The sequence below is a fragment of the Eleutherodactylus coqui genome, chromosome 12, assembly GCF_035609145.1.
Source record: "Eleutherodactylus coqui strain aEleCoq1 chromosome 12, aEleCoq1.hap1, whole genome shotgun sequence".
Taxonomy (NCBI): domain Eukaryota; kingdom Metazoa; phylum Chordata; class Amphibia; order Anura; family Eleutherodactylidae; genus Eleutherodactylus; species Eleutherodactylus coqui.
In genome coordinates this window covers 88,095,787-88,115,844 of record NC_089848.1, presented here as the reverse complement: position 1 = coordinate 88,115,844, position 20,058 = coordinate 88,095,787, and the positions used below count along the sequence as shown (strand labels likewise).

The 20,058-nt window shown below is 43.4% G+C and overlaps 1 protein-coding gene across 1 annotated transcript in view; it reads right to left on the bottom strand.

Annotated features, from left to right (window-relative positions):
• Positions 1-7,593: 7,593 nt before the first annotated feature.
• The window catches only part of LOC136586975 (serum paraoxonase/arylesterase 2-like), a 40,342-nt gene continuing 27,877 nt past the window's right edge, over positions 7,594-20,058 (bottom strand). Inside the window, exons 5-9 of the mRNA XM_066585346.1 lie at positions 18,328-18,454; positions 16,958-17,158; positions 15,816-15,897; positions 12,523-12,651; positions 7,594-9,763 (exon numbers count right to left, since the gene is read on the bottom strand). Coding sequence (XP_066441443.1) covers positions 9,605-9,763; positions 12,523-12,651; positions 15,816-15,897; positions 16,958-17,158; positions 18,328-18,454 — 698 coding nt within the window. The 3' untranslated portion in view covers positions 7,594-9,604. The remainder of the gene's footprint in view (positions 9,764-12,522; positions 12,652-15,815; positions 15,898-16,957; positions 17,159-18,327; positions 18,455-20,058) is intronic.

The window sequence follows — 20,058 nt, the reverse complement described above, 5'->3', positions numbered from 1 at the left end:
ATTTACTGCATTTTTTGGGATCCCATAGGCTTTAATGGGCAATTTTGCTCCATGATTACGGAGCACAGTAGGATACGCTGCAAATTTTTTTTTCCCCATGCAACTGGTTGGTGCATTTAAAAAAAACAAAAAAAAACAAAACTCGCTCATCTGTATAACCCCAATGCAAATCAGTGGGGTTTATGCTGGCCATACTATGTCCATAAAACATATGGACAGAAAATATACCTGTGTGAATGAGCCCCTATGTTGCTGATTCTGAAATGCAAACGATCAAACCCACAGCAAATCCCCTCAAAAATCCACGACAATCCGCCTAAATAGTTCAGATTTGGGCGCTGTGAATTTGCTGAGTATTCACTGCTGTTGAAAGCATACAGAGGATATAGAGAGTATGAAGACCACTTTAGAGTTGTGGTCTCTGTTGGAGAACATAATGAACAGTATACAGTAACTTGACCTGCAACCTGTATTAACACCACCCTGTTAGGGAAATTCAATGTTCCGTCAATATGCTGTGAGGCTCCAAATCAGACGGCGGCCGTCGTGAGAAAGCAATGGACATCATGACCGTGTCTTAAAGCAATCTACCTTTATTACAAAACATCTTTCTTTATATAGTACTAGCTTACCCGTCGCGCGTTGCTGCGAAGACAGACAGACATACATACATTCGTTTTTATATATCTAGATAACAACCAATTACAGCGCAGCTTTCATGTTACCTCAGCGGTATGATATATAAAAACCAATCACAGCGCAGCTTTCATGTTACCTCAGTATAATATATAACAACCAATCACAGCACAGCTTTCATGTTACCTCAGTATAATATATAACAACCAATCACAGCGCAGCTTTCATGTTACCTCAGCAGTATAATATATAGCCACCAATCACAGCACAGCTTTCATACCTCAGCATTCTCAATATCCAGCAGTTGTCTTGCGAAACGGTCGGCGGATGCATCATTTTGTAGTTGAACACTCATCCCGTTGCTCGTAATGCCTTTTGCTTTCGTGCTTGAGATGGAAATCGAATGATCCTTGTCTGGGGGGCATAACTGTCGACAATGCTCGCACGCGCGCCACCTATCGTAGGATAGTTGTACTATGCCAGTAATCTTCCCAGGAGTGTACTCAACAACTTCCCAAAGTTTCATGGCGATCGGATGAATGGTGTAGTAATGCATAAAGGACGGACAGACATTCATTTATATATATATATAGATGACATCAGGAAGTGAGAGAATTAGATTCCATAAGTAAAATTTGGACGCTAATTGTTTTGCGCTTAGAATTGAATAATTGAGTTGGGACCCATTAGCTTTTCCTATTTATGACATAATCAATGCTCGTGCCAAATTTCAAGTTTTATTACACCAAGAAGTGAGAGAATTAGATTCCGTACGTAAAATTTGGACGCTAATTCTTTGGCGTATAGAATTGAATAATCGAGTTGGGACCCATTAGCTTCTCCTATTTATGACATAATCAATGCTTATGCCAAATTTTAAGTTTCTATGACATTGGGAAGTGAGAGAATTAGATTCCGTACGTAAAATTTGGACGCTAATTGTTTTGCGCTTAGAATTGAATAATCGAGTTGGGACCCATTAGCTTTTCCTATTTATGACATAATCAATGCTCGTGCCAAATTTCATGTTTCTACGACATCGGGAAGTGGGAGAATTAGTGGCAATGATGGAAATTGAACGATCTACATGGGGGGGGGCGTAACTGTCGATGATGCTCGCACGTGCGCCATTTATCATAGCATAAATGTACTATGCCTATAATCTTCCCAGGAGTGTACTCAACAACTTCCCAAAGTTTCATGGTGATCGGATGAACGGTGTAGTAGCGCATAAAGGACAAACACACAGACAGACAGACACGCAGACAGACAGACACACAGACACACAGACACACATACATTCAATTTTATATATATATATATATATAGATTTTAAAGGAGAGTGGTCTATTGTCAATAAGTGTACATTTAAGTCAGTCATATGTTTTACATAGATAGCAGTTACTCATTAAGGCCTTGTCTTTACTGGACACTATTCCGCTGACCTTTGAACAGTGTAACAGAAGATAAAGAAGAATGAAAGTTATATATACTTTTGCTGAGTACTATTCTCTATTTCTAATTCCTGTAACAATGCAATCTTGCTGTGCAAACAACACATGACTGTACAAGCGTATATCAAAGATGTTCATAGGAGACAGGATGAAATATATAAATATATATACACACACATACAAGTTTTATGCTCATAGCCTTCACAACCCCCAAAGAGTTAGCCCTGTCACAAGCACCAATCAATATAATACCTGTATACTATACTAATCTGTACAGGGTGTAGTCAAAAAGCTGAATCCAATGCTATATCTCACTACTGGGGTCCTATATTGAAATAACACTAGTGTACTATAATAGGAAGGCTACACGAAGGTATGATGCATGGGCCCTTATGGGTCCTGGAACATGGATTTCAATTTTGTGTTGTGGCCCCTGTAAGAGTGTAAAACCCAATTGCTAAGTTGGAGAGTAACGAGAGAAACAGAAATCTGCTTTCCGTATCTTTCATTCAGTTACCAGAGTCTGAGAGGTGGCGCATTATCGGAATACGAGAAGCTGGATCGTCGTATAGACAAATTGCCCCCCACCTGGGCCATACTGAGCAGGCTGTTAGAAGGTGTTGGGACCAGCGGATGTGTGAGGGCACACAAGGTGACCAGGCTCAGGATGACCCCTACAGACCACCAGTAGAGAGGCTCACCTGATCTTCTGACAACCACCAGCAGTTCACTTTCCTTGCCCGTCATCCATAGACAGGTGGCAGTATTGTTACACCCCTGTGTCTGTCAGAACTATTTGCAGATGCTTGACTGAAGGACATTTAATCTCACGGCGCTCATTACGTGTGCGGCATTGGACATCAAGAGTCACCTCCGTTTGCAGTGGTGTTGTGAACTAAACTGAACTGCTATGCACTGGAACCAGGTTATCAGCCATGAATCCCAGTTTAGCTTTGGTACTGACGACGGCTGTGTTCGTGTCTGGAGACTTGGGGGTGAAGTCATCATGGTGGTCTGGGCCTGATCAAGAAAAAAAAAAGCTAAAGTGTATGACTCCAGTCACGTTACTTGTGATCACTGGATGCAACTGTACTGTAAATCACTCACACAGTCTGTGTAGAGCTGGTATCTACTGTGATATGGCTGTCATATTTCATCTTTGTATAGTGGACTTTATTCGGTAACAGTATGGTGGTATTATTCAGTCACTGTGGTGTAATATGTGAGCAGTGTGTGACAGTATTATTTGGTCCTTGTACTGTTTTGTTCAGTAACTGTTTGGAGGTAATATTAATGGTGATAATATATCTACTGTATATACTCAAGTATAAGCTGAGTTTTTCAGCACCAAAAAAAAAAAAAGTACTAAAAAAGCCCCCCTCGGCTTATACTCGAGTGAGGTTAAAAAAAAACAAAAAGAAAACCCCTTAATACTCGCCTATCAGCCAGCGTCTGGGTCCCCAGCGCCATACTGTCCCCATCACGCTGCTGCAGTCTTCTCCCTGGCTTGCTTTTGAAATCCCTGCTGTCAGCGCTGTGATTAGTTCAAGCGCCGGCCAATCACAGCCATGGCTCGATAAACCAATCACAGCCATTCAGTGATGTCATTCTGAATGGCTGTGATTGGTTTATCAAGCGCTGGCTGTGATTGGCTCAATACAAGCACAGCGCTGACTGTGGGGATTTCAGAAGCAAGCCAGGGAGAAGACGGCGGGAAGAAGACTGCCGCACCATCGTAGACACAAACGCCGGGTGATAGGTTAAAAAAGAAAAAAAAAAGCAATACTCACCTACTATATATGCTCGAGTATAGCTCTGATTATACTCAAGTCAATAAGTTTTACCAATTTTTTGTGGTAAAAAAAAACAAAAAACAACACTTATTGACTCGGGCCGGCTAGTACTCCAGTATATACGGTATCTTGTTTGTAGTATTATATCCATGCCTAGCTGTTTCTTACACGATTCCCAAACCTGTAAAAGGTTAAGGATACAGCTACACCTTCAGGGAATTGTGTCCTTACATGACTGAGCCAATCAGGGGGCAGGTCTGACTCACACCCCCTTCATACCCACTGCCGGCCGCGCTGAACTCCGTCTGCCGGGACAAGGTAAGTATATATATTTTTTTTATTTTTACACATTTCTGGATGAATTGCAGGGAAGGGCTTCTATATTTAAGCCCTTCCCGACAATTCATCCCGCGATCGCCGGCAGCCCATTGCTTTCAGTGGAACCTGCTGTATTGCCGGCTCCATTGAATTCAATGGGCAAACATCGTTCTTCTCTGCCACAGCTGTTACAGCTGTGGCAGAGAAGAATGATTTGTCGTCTATATGTTCTCAATGGGGTCGGCGCTGCTGCCGCCGGCCCCATTGAGCGCATATAGAGAAGAGAACAGGAATCGCAGATCGCAGATAGGTGCGATCTGCGATTTCTGACTATGGCCTAAGAAGGACCGTTGGGGTTCTTGAAGCCGAAAATCACTCTTAATGCTCTCCCTATAGCAGCTCCGGCACCAGCAGCACTGTCCCTGATCTCTGTCAGAATGCATCTGTGGCGAGCCGCGGGAGGGGCAGATTTTAATACTCGGGTGACACCTGATCTCGCCAGCCACTCACTGCAGGGGGGTGGTATAGGGCTTGAACGTCGCAGGGGGAAGTTGTAATGCCTTCCCTGTCTTTCTATTGTCCAGAAAAGCGCGCAAATTTCTCAGGGAAGAAAATGAAAGTGACTCGAACACCGCGTGGTGCTCGTCTCGAGTAACGAGCATCTCGAACACCCTAATACTCGAACGAGTACGCTCGCTCATCTCTATTTATAACCAAAGAGATTGTCAGTAACCCGAATCCATTGCTTTAGATGCATGGTTCTGTTGTTCCAGGGTGAAGATCATCTCATTTCCCAACTCTTCCTTCTTAATGTCCACCTAGGCTTCCTGTGAAATACTGCAGGCAAAATGGTAAGAAATATTGTAGGTTTTTAAAGAATCCCTTCATATGGACCCCCGGAGAGCCACCATTTACCCCAAGAGTGTCTCGGGCTGTAAGGCAACTGGCTGCCGCAGAAGCCCTGCCCCAATGCTCCTAGCAGACCAGAAATGTATCTACTCGAATAGCTCCATCCAATGTACATTCTTCATCCATCTACGTAGTTTGCTCAGTAGAGATGTTATAAATGTGCTTTCACTGTCAGCAGCAGCCTGTGAAGAACTGGGAGGGTCAGGAAGCCTAAACTGGCTCTTTCAGTATGGCCCAATGTCCACAGGTGAATTTGAATTGGGAAATCCGTGTGGATGATCCGCAGTTCAAGCCGCTCATAGGGAAACATGGGCGTCCGCAACTGAATTAAACCATGTGGATTTGATTTGCGGACGTTTTGGTCCAGAAAACAAGTCGCAGCAAGTTCCATTTCAGTGCGGTTCCTGCACAGGCGGTTTCCAATAAAGTCAATGAAAGCCGTCCAACCCGCGGCCCATCTGCAAATGACATTATGGACGAATTGCGGGTTCTGCTAGAAAAGCAGGAGGTTATATATATATATATATATATATTACACACACACACACACACACACACACACTGCGCATGTCCGACAACGAGTCATGTGGACCATCCACGGTACAGATAGGCTGGAAGAGGGGCAATGCCAGCACACATAGGTAAGCAGGGTCTCCCGCTGCAGAATCAGACCTTCCCGTTCACATGAGGCTGAAGGGTGCATTCACATGGGCGATTTTCACGCACAATCTTTGACCAACTGCAATATGGTCAGATATCATACGAGAAAATTACTAATTTCTTTAGATATTTTTTTCCCCCAAACAATAGTCTGCATGTCCTATTTTTGGCGATTCTTGTTTAAGTATTGCCCATTATTTCCTATAGTGGGGGGTGAAAAAACAAACAAACCGCATAACACTTGCATGTAGATGCTAGTTTCATCTGAGTGCCATGCGATTTTCAAGCATGTGAAAAATGCAATAGCAGGCATAGAGCTCAGGTTTGTAAGTGCGATAACAGTCCGAGTTGCTCGGACCAATAGCTACATAGTAAGGTCAGCAAGGCCCCCTTCACACAGGCATATATGCATGCGCACTACTCAACGTATAGAACCCATTCATTTCAATTGGTTCGTTCACATGCGTGGATTCTACCTGTGCATTTCTGTTGCACAAACAAAAATACCCCAAAATGCAGCTTATTCCGTTTTCCTCTGCATTTGTACACTGGAAGTTCCCATAGAAGTCAATGGAGTTGCACAAATGTGCACAACACGATAGGCGATGTGTGAAACAGTCTGTAAAAGCTCATGTCCACAACTGCGTTTGTACCACATGTTACATGTGCTTTGTATGACTGCGTGATTCGCTGTGAAGTCAATAGGAGACCTCCAGCGTTTTACTGATAGCCCTCATGTCCACGAATGTAATTGCGCAAGGAAAAAGAACCCATCTGGAACTCATTAAACTTTGTAGCCATTTTAATCTGTATCTTTGTTTGCCACGCACAAATGAACATGCTTGGCGGGTGTAAAAAGTACAGTAAGATACGCCGATTCGTGCGCAAAAAAGCATTTATATGGCAAATACGCAGCGCTCAGGCATGTGCACATTCGCATGCGCTTGTGTGAAGAGGGCCTGAGCTGCCGCATCTGTGCACACTACATATGTCAAAGACGGGCAATTATGGGAACTATGGGAGATGGATACTTAACTGCCATATAACTGATGGGACAAACAGGATGTTCAGAAATTTAATTAAAAACTTGAATTTACAACCCAATTCTCCAGCGTTACAAGTAATTTATTTGGTTTCAATTAACAAAATAAAGCTAAAAATCACACATAATACAAGATATAAAAAGCCAGAAAAGTATCAAACATACAGAAATCACCGATCTAGAAAACCTGCTTAAGACAATCACTAGAAAAAAAATATAACAGGTCAGTATCAGAGCTGTAAAACTACCTGGTGTGGGGGGGCAGTGGGGGCTATTGCAGGGAACGCGGAATTTTAAAAATTCTATCCCGACCATGCAGATGAAACCTCATGTATGTACGGACAGGACTGCTATATGGAAAGCTACACAGACAGGCTTCAATCGTGATTTTTCAGTAGGGAGCGTGGCTTATTTGTCACAGCACTGAGAGGACTTTAGCAATGTCTAAACACCCCCCCTACCCCGCCCCGCACACACATTCAGTTTCAGCTCATTTGAACTTTAGGAATCACACTGCAAAGTGTAATGTCAGAGTTCAGCCCAAGTCTGGACCCATTAAAGTGAAGGCAGTCATTCACATGTTCAATTTTAGTCAAAGACTGATGGTTTTCACAAACCAAAAATCACCCATGGCACACTTGTACGGCTCCCCCCCCCCCCCCTCCTACTCGCACTGACTTCAATGGAAGCTTTAAATGGCAACAATTGGGCCACTTTTGTTTTTTTTTGACATGCGTGAAAAACTAATCACCCCCGGATGACACTCATAGTAATGCCAAAATTCATGTGGATTCGCTGTGAATATGGCCTGAAAGCGCAGCTGTACTGCAGCCACCTGACACTGGTGTTTTAAAAGTGAAGCAATGAGCTGCTGCAGAGCATGAACATGCTTGTAATGGTGACATGAGGTCATCCTCAATTTAGGGCACAATTCTGGTAAAGTTTTGATATAAACTTACTTTAAGGTTTCCCCAATGAGAAAAAGTTAGAGTAGCCACACTTTCAGATTTCTCTACAACAGGTCAAAAGTTATGTCAGAGGTATTGAACAGTGGGGGTCCCATTCCTGAGACACCCACAGATCGCTAGGGGGCTTCGGCACTCACTCGGATGCTTTGCCACCGCGGCTGTCTTTGCTGGTTTTCACATCCCTCCAGCAGCTGAAGGCGTCCATAGAGGTCTATAGGAAGCTTCCATACTCCTATGAGGGCCATCTTCAGCTGCAGAAGGAACCGAAAACTGTCAAAAACAGCTGAGGGGACCAGAGTTATCTGTAAGTGTAGCTACTCTTTACAAGTTACAGTTGATGATGACAAGGTAACTATAGACTTTCCTGTTATGTTACTGTGGGTGACGCCATAGCAGTGTTTAGAATGGATCATAAGACATTACTCTATCAGATATCATTGGAATTTACAGAACTGATAAACCTCCCCCACTAACCATGAGAAGGGCCACAAAGATGAAGAAAATTAAACAAACAGACTAGATCCATCATATGAATTAGCACCTATAGAAAAAATGTTGAAATTGTTAAAAAGTATTGGTTTCATACATTGTCAGCAGCACAATGATACACTATACATTCAATTGTCATTTTATCCTTCAGGATTATAGTAGGTTTTACCTTGTGACAACTATTAAAAACTGTTGATTTTTGCTTGCAGCACCAAATCTCACCACAAGGTGTGCTGTTATAAAAGTAGTATCTTTATGGGCAACTTAAAGGAAAGTCGTCAACCCCTTTTGAGCCCTATACAATATGATATGGGACTCAAGGTGAGGGCATGGGAAGGGGGGGCTGTATCTCATACTCACTGGGGCCCCTGTTGCACTACTGAACCCCCAATAAACGAGTGGGACTTTTTTTCAGATGGCTGTGTGAGCATTTTTACTAGGGGCACAGCATCGGAACAGGGGACCCAGTGAGTATGAGACATAGCTCCCCAGACCCCTCACCTTGAGTCCCTTACACTACATTAGAGGGCTCAAAAGGTGCTGACAGGTTCCCTTTAAAGCACTCATTTAGGCACATGTAACGCAGTACTCTATAGCACCAGCTAGTGGTAGAAAAATACAGTGCAAAACATAAAAACACCATAAAAAGTTTTCCTTTAAAGGAGTTCCTCCATTTTTGATAAACATTACAGTATAAAGTATTAGAACTATGTGTCAGTCGACACTACTTAACCCATTGTATTATCACCCCTTAAGGTGCTTGAAAGCTGCAGAGAAATGATGATGCCCTGTATTAGAAGATGACAATTTCATTCATGCTACATCAGTACTTGTTTATACTGACCTGATGAGCCTCAACTACAATCAAAATTGGATTTGATTTGGTAGGAAGTCCTACATTAAGGAGTCGTCCGGATTAGAAAAATATGACCGCTCTCTTCCAAAAACAGCACTACATCTGTCCACAGGTTGCATGGGGTATTGCAGCCCAGCCCCATTCACTTCAATGGAGCTGACCCGTAATACCCGGAGCAACCCATGGACAGATGAGGAGCGGTTTCTGTAAGAAATGTTTCCATTGGCCACTGGTAGCAATGTTCTATCTCTATACCACTATAGACAATGAGTGGTGCCAACCAGTTTAGGAATCAAGTATTGTATGTGCCCTCTTCATGCCATGCGAATGATAGCTTTCGGTCTTCGGTGCATTTGAAAAGGTTCTGGGCAAGAGTGGCATCATGTTGAATATTCCTTCCAATTACACAAATTGCATGTTCTCTGATCAAACGTGGTTCTTCAGCCTCCGGAGCAGCATTCTGGTGTCCAAGTCCTTTGTTACAACTGACAGTACAGAGCTTTGTGAAATACTGTACCCACAAGAAGTTTATTGTCATACACGGCCGCACAGCTTGACGCTTGTAGGACCGAGCCATTGTTGGCATATACTGTGGTCACGATGGGGTTGTCCGAGTGAATGTTCTGTATGCGGATAACCTGTAAAAGATAAAAAGTGATTAAAAAGTAGAGAAAATGATAAATCAAGAGAACAATATTACTGTTAGGTTGTGCTGCTGGGACCTGTAGTACTATGGTTTCTAGGAGCACATTTCCTCAGGTGTGGCATGATTGTGCAGGCTGGGTGTGGTGATCTCCTGCTAGCCAATCCCCCAGGTCTTTGCTCACATATATACCCAGCTCCTGTCAGTGTCTGTTTGGTGTCCAGGGTGTGCAGTCATATTTCCTCCTGTGTTGTAGCTTGCTGCGTGACTTGTGTCCTGTTGTTGCTTGCTGTGTGAACTGTAGAAATATGCAGCAAAGACTAGGCAGCATCAGATGGATCTTCAAAACAATTTTCCAATCTTTATTCCTCCAACAAAGGTAAAACCTGCGACGTTTCGGTCACAGTTGTGACCTTTCTCAAGCATGGTTAACCAGTACAAACTGACACATATAAATACACCCACTACACATTAACAAACACAATTCAGGTGTGGACAAACCAACCCACCATTTAACCCCATAAGTGTATATACATACCTCACATAATTGTGGGCTACTCCAAGTGAGGTATGTATATACACTTATGGGGTTAAATGGTGGGTTGGTTTGTCCACACCTGAATTGTGTTTGTTAATGTGTAGTGGGTGTATTTATATGTGTCAGTTTGTACTGGTTAACCATGCTTGAGAAAGGTCACAACTGTGACCGAAACGTCGCAGGTTTTACCTTTGTTGGAGGAATAAAGATTGGAAAATTGTTTTGAAGATCCATCTGATGCTGCCTAGTCTTTGCTGTATATTTCTACTGATTAGTTGGTCGTGATCCTGACTAAGCTGGGCTGTTGCATCCACCTGCTCCTCACCTGCATTGCTTGCAGTGGAATGACTGGGACTGGTCTGGAGTGAATCCATGTGAGCGCTGCTGTTGCCTTTATTATTCACTTGCTGTGTGAACTGTGTCCGGTGCTGCTGGATTATGTGTCTCTTTAGAGTAGGGACCGCGAGACACGAGGACCCTTGATCGCTGGGCTCACGGCTTAAGTGGCCTGGCCAATTCACGAACTAATCCCTTGTATTTAAAATTTCAGCTATGAACCAATCACAACCATTCACTAAGTGCTGGATCTAATAGGCTAAGCGTCAGCCATTTAAGGCAGTGCTTTGCGTTTGTGGGGATTTTGCAAGAAAGAAATGAAGAACAGTGCCGGGGACCGGGGAGGAAGCTGCAGTGGCACTGGACAGCGGTTTTAAGGTGATGTATACATTTTGTAAAATTTTTCCCTGCAGCTAGAGCTTAGGTTATAGCTTTGACAGTAGGATTTCCTACTGTAAAAGTTGCATTGCATGAAAACAGTGTTTCATGTGATTCAACAGCGAGGAAGGCTCCACAGGGAAACATGGGCTACAAAACCTTGCTTGTCGCATGCAACCAGTGAGGTTTTGGACTAGCAATGTTGCATGCTACAAAACTGCACAAAGGTGAAGGAACCCATAGGAAAGCATGGGCTTCACATACATGCGATTTGTAGTATTGTCGCATCACGAGAAAATTACGCGACTTTGTCGCACGTGTAAAGGAGGCCGTACGCTCAGCTGCCCAGCTCTTTTGAGGAAAAAAATTTAAAAAAAAAAATCACTGCATGCAGCACTTTTTCCTTATTTTGAGCCGGATCTCTGAAGGAACCTCCGCGTGGAGGTTCAAATGCAAATGTGAAACCAGCCTGGGATGATCAGAAACTGGCATTTTGTTTAATTGAAATTTTTCTTGCTTGACTAATCATATATTATTTTATAGCTTGGGCTGCTATGGATGTGGTGATACCACTTGTGTAGGTTGTTTTTTGTTCTTTTCATTTTTTTCTGTAAAACTTTAGATGCCATAGTAAGAAATAGTGTTTAAAAGTGATGATATGAGCAAGTCCTCATAATTTCACTCCTTTTCTGGGAAAAAAACCCTGTATGTGGCAATCAGAGAGCAAGTGTGCTTTTTGTTGATTGGGGAGGGGGTATATCATGAACAAAAATACATGTCATCCCTGCCACGGGGTATACAAAAGAATCACAGATCTTCTTTGCTGCCACTGGTGGTCTCTCTCCTTCCCTCTCCACACATGCTAAAAATAAGAGCTGTAAACGAAACCCAAACTACAGCTTCTTAAAGTAGAATGAGCTAGTCATTTTCCTACAGAACTTGTCCAAAACTGCTGGGGGAGGAGGGTTAACCCTTTCCAATCCAATGTCTGACGTCTAAAGACATTATGATTTAAGGCTGTACAGCGCCGATGTTGGAAGACATCCGTTGGGGTTTTCTTATTGTATGTTGCCAGCCTCTCTGCTGTCGGAGCCTATCCAATGGGTGACCTCATGCAGTACTGGCTTTAGCCAGCCGATAGTACCTTTCTATAACGGCAGAAAAAGAGTAAGCCCCCTAGGAAAACCGGGATCCAAAATTGAATTGGAAAGGGTTAAAGAGACTTCGGTTTAGAAAACCTATTGTATATACTATTAGGGAATTCTGGGTTAATAAAGGGAGATCCTCTGTTCAGGATCCTCATTAATTGAGTAGAAAAGAAAATGAATACAAAGAATGCCTTGTGTTCTGGAGAAACTGTACTGTCTATTGATAGGAATGGCAACCATGCAATACTTAATTTCTCCTGTGATGGCACTGTAGGGAAATCGAACACTTATTGTCAGGTCCCAGTTGACCGCTGGAGATCCCAGATATCATACTCCTATAGTTTCTACACTGACCTCTGATCCAGGAAGATTTTCGGTGTTGTAACTTAACAGCTTTAAGCCATTTGGATGAGCTCCTGTCCAGATATCTCCTGTAAGTGGGTCCACGAAGAGGTTATCAAGAAGTGTCTCCAACTGCACCACCTGGTATAGAAATCACAGACAGTATAAGGAGGATTGCTCCATTCATACATAATGGCACCAATCTAGGACAAGTAGGTATAACGCATGGTGTGGTGGGGTAGATGCACCACAATATCATTTCTAATGTTCTCATAAGGAAGATGGAACAATAACTCTGCAGCACCACCTATTGGAAGGCAGCATTCCTGCAAGTTAATGTTAGACTCTTTATACAAGCCTTGTAACAATGACTTATACAAAGTTAGGGAAGCGCCAAAGATAGTCTCACCTGGCACAGACAGCTTTGTACCCTAGGGTACCAGCGGTCTCACCTGGGAATCGTTCCTGGTGTGATCCTAGGCATGATGGCGTCCACTTGAACAGGGGAGAGCTGCAGGAGTTACAGGGGTCCTCCCATGGAGCATACCCCCGTACAAAGAAAGATATACTAGATTATAAAAAAGGTCCTGCGCTCATAGGATCCACCTTTTAGATGGAATAATATAATTGGAATTGGTCCCAAGTATTCAAGACTTACTTTGGAGGAAGGGGGTATGATGTCCACAGATCCCCCTCCAATGCCTAGTTGTCCCAATAGATATGATTAACCCCAAGGTTTAGGTATTCTTCCTCTTTATTCACGGTTTAAAAGATAAGGCAACGCGTTTCGGTGCCACAAGACATATTTACATATGCATAGTGTCTGTATAAATAGTCCTACCTGTTTCCAGGAGTGGTTTCCCGCGCTCGTCATCACGCCGCTCTCATGTGTGCGTCATTGACGTCATCACGCTACTCACGTCTTTGACGTAGTCGCGCTTCCAGTCATGTGACAGCGTCAGTGTTATCACATGATCGCGTCACTATATACTTCCGTTTAGGTGTTCCATTTGACTGATTGTGTATTCCATTAGATTTATGATGAGACTGGCGCCGTGGCTCTAGAGACAGACCCTTAATACATCAGTTAAGTTCTTGTTCATTCCTCCTGACTAGAGATGAGCGAGTAGTGCCTTAGCCGAGTATCTCCGCACTCGTCCCTAAAGATTCGGGGGCCGGCGCGGGTGACAGGTGAGTTGAGGCGGGGAGCGGGGGGGGGGGGGGGGGGGGGGGGGGGAGGGAGAGAGAGAGAGAGAGATCTCCCCTCCGTTCCTCCCCGCTCTCCCCCGCCGGCCCCCGAATCTTTAGAGACGAGCGGGGAGATACTCGGCTAAGGCACTACTCGCTCGAGTAATGTGCCTTAGCGAGTATGCTCGCTCATCTCTAGTTACGAATAGTTACTTTGATTTTAACCGTTGTCATGCAAAAAGTTGGAAGACTAACATTCCCTACGGCCAATTTGCCCGAATAAAACGCAACTGCACTGATATAAAAGAATATAAGGAACGAGCATTAATTTTGAAGAAGCGTTTCAAAGAAAAGAAGTATCCCCCACACCTAATAGAAGCCGCATATCAGAAAACTTTACAAACTGGACCTCGAGTAACAAGAACTAAAGAGAAGTTTGAAAAATCCTCAAAAGAATCCAGATTCATAACAAAATAGAATTCCCAACATAAAGAAATAAAAGCGGTTATAAAGAAACCTTGGAATCTCATTAAAGAGGATCCCTTTTTAAAGAAGACCCTATCGACAAACCCCATTACGTTTTGAAGGAACAAAGCCATTAAAAACTATATTGCCCACATTCCAATACAAATAAGTTACTAGGGAAGAGGGAAAAGGGAAATTTTTTAGATAAGGAAGCCTATACAAGGCTCGTATAGATGGAATACACAACCAGTCAAATGGAACGCATAAACGGAAGTATATAGTGAGGCAATCATGTGATAACACTCACGCGGTCAAAGACGTGATTAGCGTGATGACGTCAATGACGCACACGTGAGAGCGGCGTGATGACGAGCGCGGGAAACCACTCCCCCCCCCCCCTCCGTTCCCCAAGACCGGGATGAGAGGAGGACGCTGTGGTATCTGGAAACAGGTAAGACTATTTATACAGACACTATGCATATGTAAATATGGCTTGTGGCACTGAAACGCGTTGCCTTATCTTTTAAACCGTGAATAAACAGGAGGAATACCTAAACCTTGGGGTTAATAGTCACATCTATTGGGACAACTAGGCTTTGGAGGGGGATCTGTGGACATCATACCCCCCTCCTCCAAAGGAAGTCTTTAATTCCAATTATATTATTCCATCTAAAAAGGTGGATCCTATGAGCGCAGGACCTTTTTTTATTATCTAGTGTATCTCTTTCTTTGTAACAATGACTGGGAATTAACCCTTTCCCATCCACTGTCTGACCTCTGAAGACATTATGATTTAAGGCTGTACAGCTCCGATGTTGGAAAACGTCCGTCGGGGTTCTCTTACTGTATATTGCCAGCCTCTCTGCTGTCGGAGCCTATCTAACGTGTCACCTCATGCAGTACTGGCTTTAGCCAGCAGATAGCGCCGTTGTATAATGGCAGAAAAAGAGTAAGCCCCCTAGGAAAACCAGGATATAAATTGGATTGGAAAGGCTTAAAAGCCAGAATCCACAACAGATTGGGGTGTTTGCCCCTCAGCGTTCAGTTGGTTTCTGGCTTTACTAGCAAGAGGCCTGTGATGTGAGTCATGAATGCTATCTTTTCTACTTGAAGAGAGCACCTAGAAGGCGAGTGAGGAGACTTAGAAGACCATTCATGCTTCTCTGGATAATATGCAAATAAGGGAGATGAAACAATACCTCTGCAGCGCCACCTATTGGAAGTCAGCATTCCTGCAAGTCAGTGTTAGACTTATTATACAAGCCTTGTAACAAGGACTGTGGATGGAAAGCCAAGCCAGAAAGCTATACACAGACAGCTGTTGTGAGGTGTTTGGATGAAAGATTGAGGGTGTGCAGTAGATATTCTACATCAGGCATTTCTATCCAACATTTTACTACTAGAAAGAAAGTCAAAACTTTAGGGCTGTTTATCAGTAAGGTGAAGGGTCTCAGAATGGCCTGTGCTCTGGCTGAAGAGAGAAAGTATGCAGATAAGCAAATGAGCTTCCCAGGGGCCAAAGGTGACACATGACTGGTGTGGCGCCTACAGAGACAGAAGCGGTTGGCTTTGAGATCGGCATCTGCTATATCCATAACATCTATTACAGGTGGAATCAAAGATAGTACGCCGCCTGTTATACTCAGTATTACCTTCACTGGAGTCAGTGACCAGTCAGCACGCTTTTCGAAAATGTTAACGGTGTGACCAGTGACATCAGCGACATAGATGTACCTGCAAGGAGACAAATGCTACCGTTACCTGGTTTGTGGGACTCTAAGATATCTGCAGGCATCATGTACCTGCTGCTTCCCCCTCCAAACTGAGACTCGTCAAACTACAGATATAGAAGTGAGATACTCTCCATGTCTGATCTGACATCAGATGCAGAGAGACGCAACATCACTCTAGGTGCTACAGTTGTCCAGGCTATATCTTGCACTGGGTCCCCTTAAAGGGGTTGTCCCCTCGCCGAAACGGGTTTTTTTTTTTTTCAACCCCCCCCCCCGTTCGGCGCGAGACAACCCCGATGCAGGGGTTAAAAAAGAACACCGGACAGCGCTTACCTGAATCCCTGCGCTCCGGCGACTTCTTACTTACCTGCTGAAGATGGCCACCGGGATCTTCTCCCTCGGTGGACCGCAGGGCTTCTGTGCGGTCCATTGCCGATTCCAGCCTCCTGATTGGCTGGAATCGGCACATGACGGGGCGGAGCTACACGGAGCCCCATTGAGAAAAGAAGAAGACCCGGACTGCGCAAGCACGTCTAATTTGGCCATTAGACGCTGAAAATTAGGCGGCTCCATGGGAACGAGGACGCTAGCAACGGAACAGGTAAGTGAAAACCTTCTTAGAACTTCTGTATGGCTCATAATTAATGCACAATGTACATTACAAAGTGCATTAATATGGCCATACAGAAGTGTATAGACCCACTTGCTTTCGCGGGACAACCCCTTTAATTACATTAGGACCTGTGCAGGGGCACAAGCTAGAGATTCATGGGCCCTGGTGAAAAAGTTCAATTTTGCAACCAGACTGTTTGTTTAGGGGGAAGCTCCGGACTACACAGTCAGACTGTTATAGGGGGCACTCCAAACGCTGCAACCATACTGCTATTACAAAGGGCACTCTAGATTATGCAGCCAGACTGCTCTTACAGGGGGCGCCCCAGACTATCCAACCAGATTACAGTTATAGGAGGGCACTTCAGGCGATAGTCCCTTTTTATTTTATTGCAGACAAAGCATTGCATGAAACAAATGGCAGATCTGTAATACTGAAGGGTAGATACCTTTTGTCGTTTGACATGGCAATCCCGTTGGCGCTGTGAAATCCAGTGGCAACTTGTCTGACCGCTCCTGGACTGTAATACACCACATTAGTCCATTTTAAGCCAAAGAACATCTCGAAAAATCTCATGATGAAGTCTGTGAAGTAATGATCATTCGTGGCATAAAAGCTCTCAGGTCCAACGGCAACAATATCATTGACACTGGAAGACAAAAAAGAAACATTACTAAAAATGTATCAGTCTGAAGCTTCTTCATTCCTCCACATGTTCCTATAAATAAGTGCAGTCCAGGGTAAATACCCGGATACCATTGTAATACATGGTGAGCGCTGCTAAGGGTCGTTTCACATCAGCGGAATTCTTGACCGATCTAATGAGGTGTCGATTGGCACTGTTAATTTTTTTCACATGGGCCAAGAATCGGTCTATAGGGACGAATGATCATATTTACATTAGTTTGTCTCCATAGGCTGGCTATACATTTTCCCATTCACATGGGGAGATGTCCAGACAATCAGCAAGCATTTTCATGCTTGCTGAAAGTCACCGATCAGCCAATAAGCATTCACTTATCCGTTGGGTGAACTTTGGCAGTTTTACACGGCTGACTTGTAGAGCGAACAATAGGACCTTAAGTGTCAAACAAAGCTGTGCAATAGCTGAGCCTTTCAGCTTTAACTCTGCTGCATTTTGGGGCAAATAATGGAATACTCGACTTATTTCATTGCCATTTTCCAGAAGATCTATTGGACAAGAGTTTCTAGTAGCGCTCCCAGCAAACAGATGATTTTGCTGGAGACTACTGTAATCAAACAGGCATTTCGACTACAACAGGTGCTGCAGGCAAAATGTATTATATTACGCCATACAGATGAATAGTCATCCATGTATCATAAGGACAGCTTAGGTCTACAAGAAGTAAATGTCCTGGGTGTAGGAACATTAACTTGTACAACAGTTCCCACTTTTGCTGGTTTACAGTATTCTAGCAAAATATTAAATTAAAGGGGTTCTCCACTTTGGATAAAGCCTTGTTTAAAAAAGGTCACCAAAAGAGAGAAAAAAAGCCTCATCACTGGGAGTCCCATTGTCCTAATCAGCAATATAAGGAGGGAGCCTGGCAATAAGTGACTGATTCCTCTACAGCACTCCAACAGGGGAAATGAAGCATTACACATTGAAAACTAATGTAAAGTATTGATGAGCAGGGTCCTGCAGAGAGATGTTCTTTGTAACTATTCTCTACTCTGGCTAATAGATAAGAATGCAGAAAGGTGGATCCTCTTTCACTAACAGAGTATGTGTACAATACTTGAACATGGGCTTTCTAAACCAGAAAAACTACATTTTTATTTCAGTCTTTCCCGTACTTGTACAGCGCTGAGTGCTTAATGGTTTTCAGGTGCACAAGAACATTTTCCTCCTCTGCAAACTTGAATAATTCAACCGTAGACTTGTAATGTGGATGATTCACCACGAAGAGATAGACCGAGTCATCTGAAAATAGAGAGGAAGAATAAGACACCTCATAAACCACTAGAATATTAAAGAGCACATTTAGCTAAGGGAGCCTACAGGGCCCCATGCTACATATTATTTTACCACCACGAACAGGCCCTGGGTGGCACTTAACGAGGGGGGACCATTACCTGGGGCAGCCAGTGGCCAATTCCACGTTGCAGACTCCCCCGGCACACAATCTTCTCTTCCACTGAGAGACTGCAGCCTATCAGTGCAATGCCAGCTACGTGATTGGTCTGATAGCGGCGTTGGCTGATAGCGGATGAGGGGAGTGGACCATTCAGTGTAACAAGATATGTGCAGTATATACTTATAAATGTAAAGCTGGTATAAGCTATACTGTATAACTTATACCAGCTGTACATCTATAATTATATACAGGAGATACCCAGGTTATACCAGCATGCTCCAGATCACTATATAGAGTGAGATGTAGATCTCCCTGTATATAGTGATCTAGAGAATTCTGGTATGAATTTGGCATCTCTTGTATACTGTATAATTATATGTACAGCTGGTATAAATGTATACATCTCCTGTATATATAGTGATATGGACCACGTTGGTGTAACCTGGGTATCTCCTGTATATTATATATGTACAGCTGCTATAAGTTATAAATCTCCTGTATATAGATATCCTCCAGGAAAAGGGCTGATAACAGGGAACAATAGATTAAATTTATCTACATACTGTAGAAAAGAATATCAACTTTTGGTTCAGTGTTTCTTCTGCTTCTGTGTATTGATAGAGATACAAAGTATGAGTTGTGTCCCCGGACATGGGACCCTGTGATTTGCAGACCACTGGTCATGAGCAGGAGGTAATGTAAATAAAACCTGCGGTTTTACAGTTTATTCTCCACCCAATCTATAAAGATTTCGGTATTTGTCTGTAGGAACAGGATTTACACGTTCTGCAACTATGAGAGCCAACAATATGAAGTAGAAATCAAAGAAGACCGGGAGACCTTGGAACGCTGACAACAATCGCCTCACCTTTGAACAGCAATTCATAGTCTACATAGTGAGCTAAAAGAGTTGTGCCAAGACTTACAGTATCTTTGATATTGTAAGCCTCAGGTTAAAAAAAAGTTGATAGACCCAAGTCTTTCGTTTGGCACTTCCTGCAGTCAGCAGAGAAAGCCAAAGCCATAGCCAGTCTGACATCTCAAATGCTGCATAACAATGGCAGAAGGTCCACCAGGACAAGAGACGCTCTTGCTGAGTGGTTCTCCATTCTGGAACACAGAAAGGGGTAATAAGCTGAGGACTCTATCAGGTTTATATGCCCTTAAGGTGCGTTTAGATGGAATGACTATCATTCAAAACGAAAATGAACAATCATTCAGTCTAAATGCGAGCTGAGGACTGAGTGACGAATGAAAATGATGCGCTTTTTGTTTGTCGTTCAGTTTCTGCAGGACTATAAAAAAAAAATCATCGTTGGCTCATTTATTTATCGTTCCGTTTAAACAGTTGTCGTTCAGTGCTTCACATAGGAATGTGAAACCGTGAACGGGAAGTGAATAATTCTCAGTAACGAATCTGCCCGTCTTAATGAAAATCATGTAGTTCTCA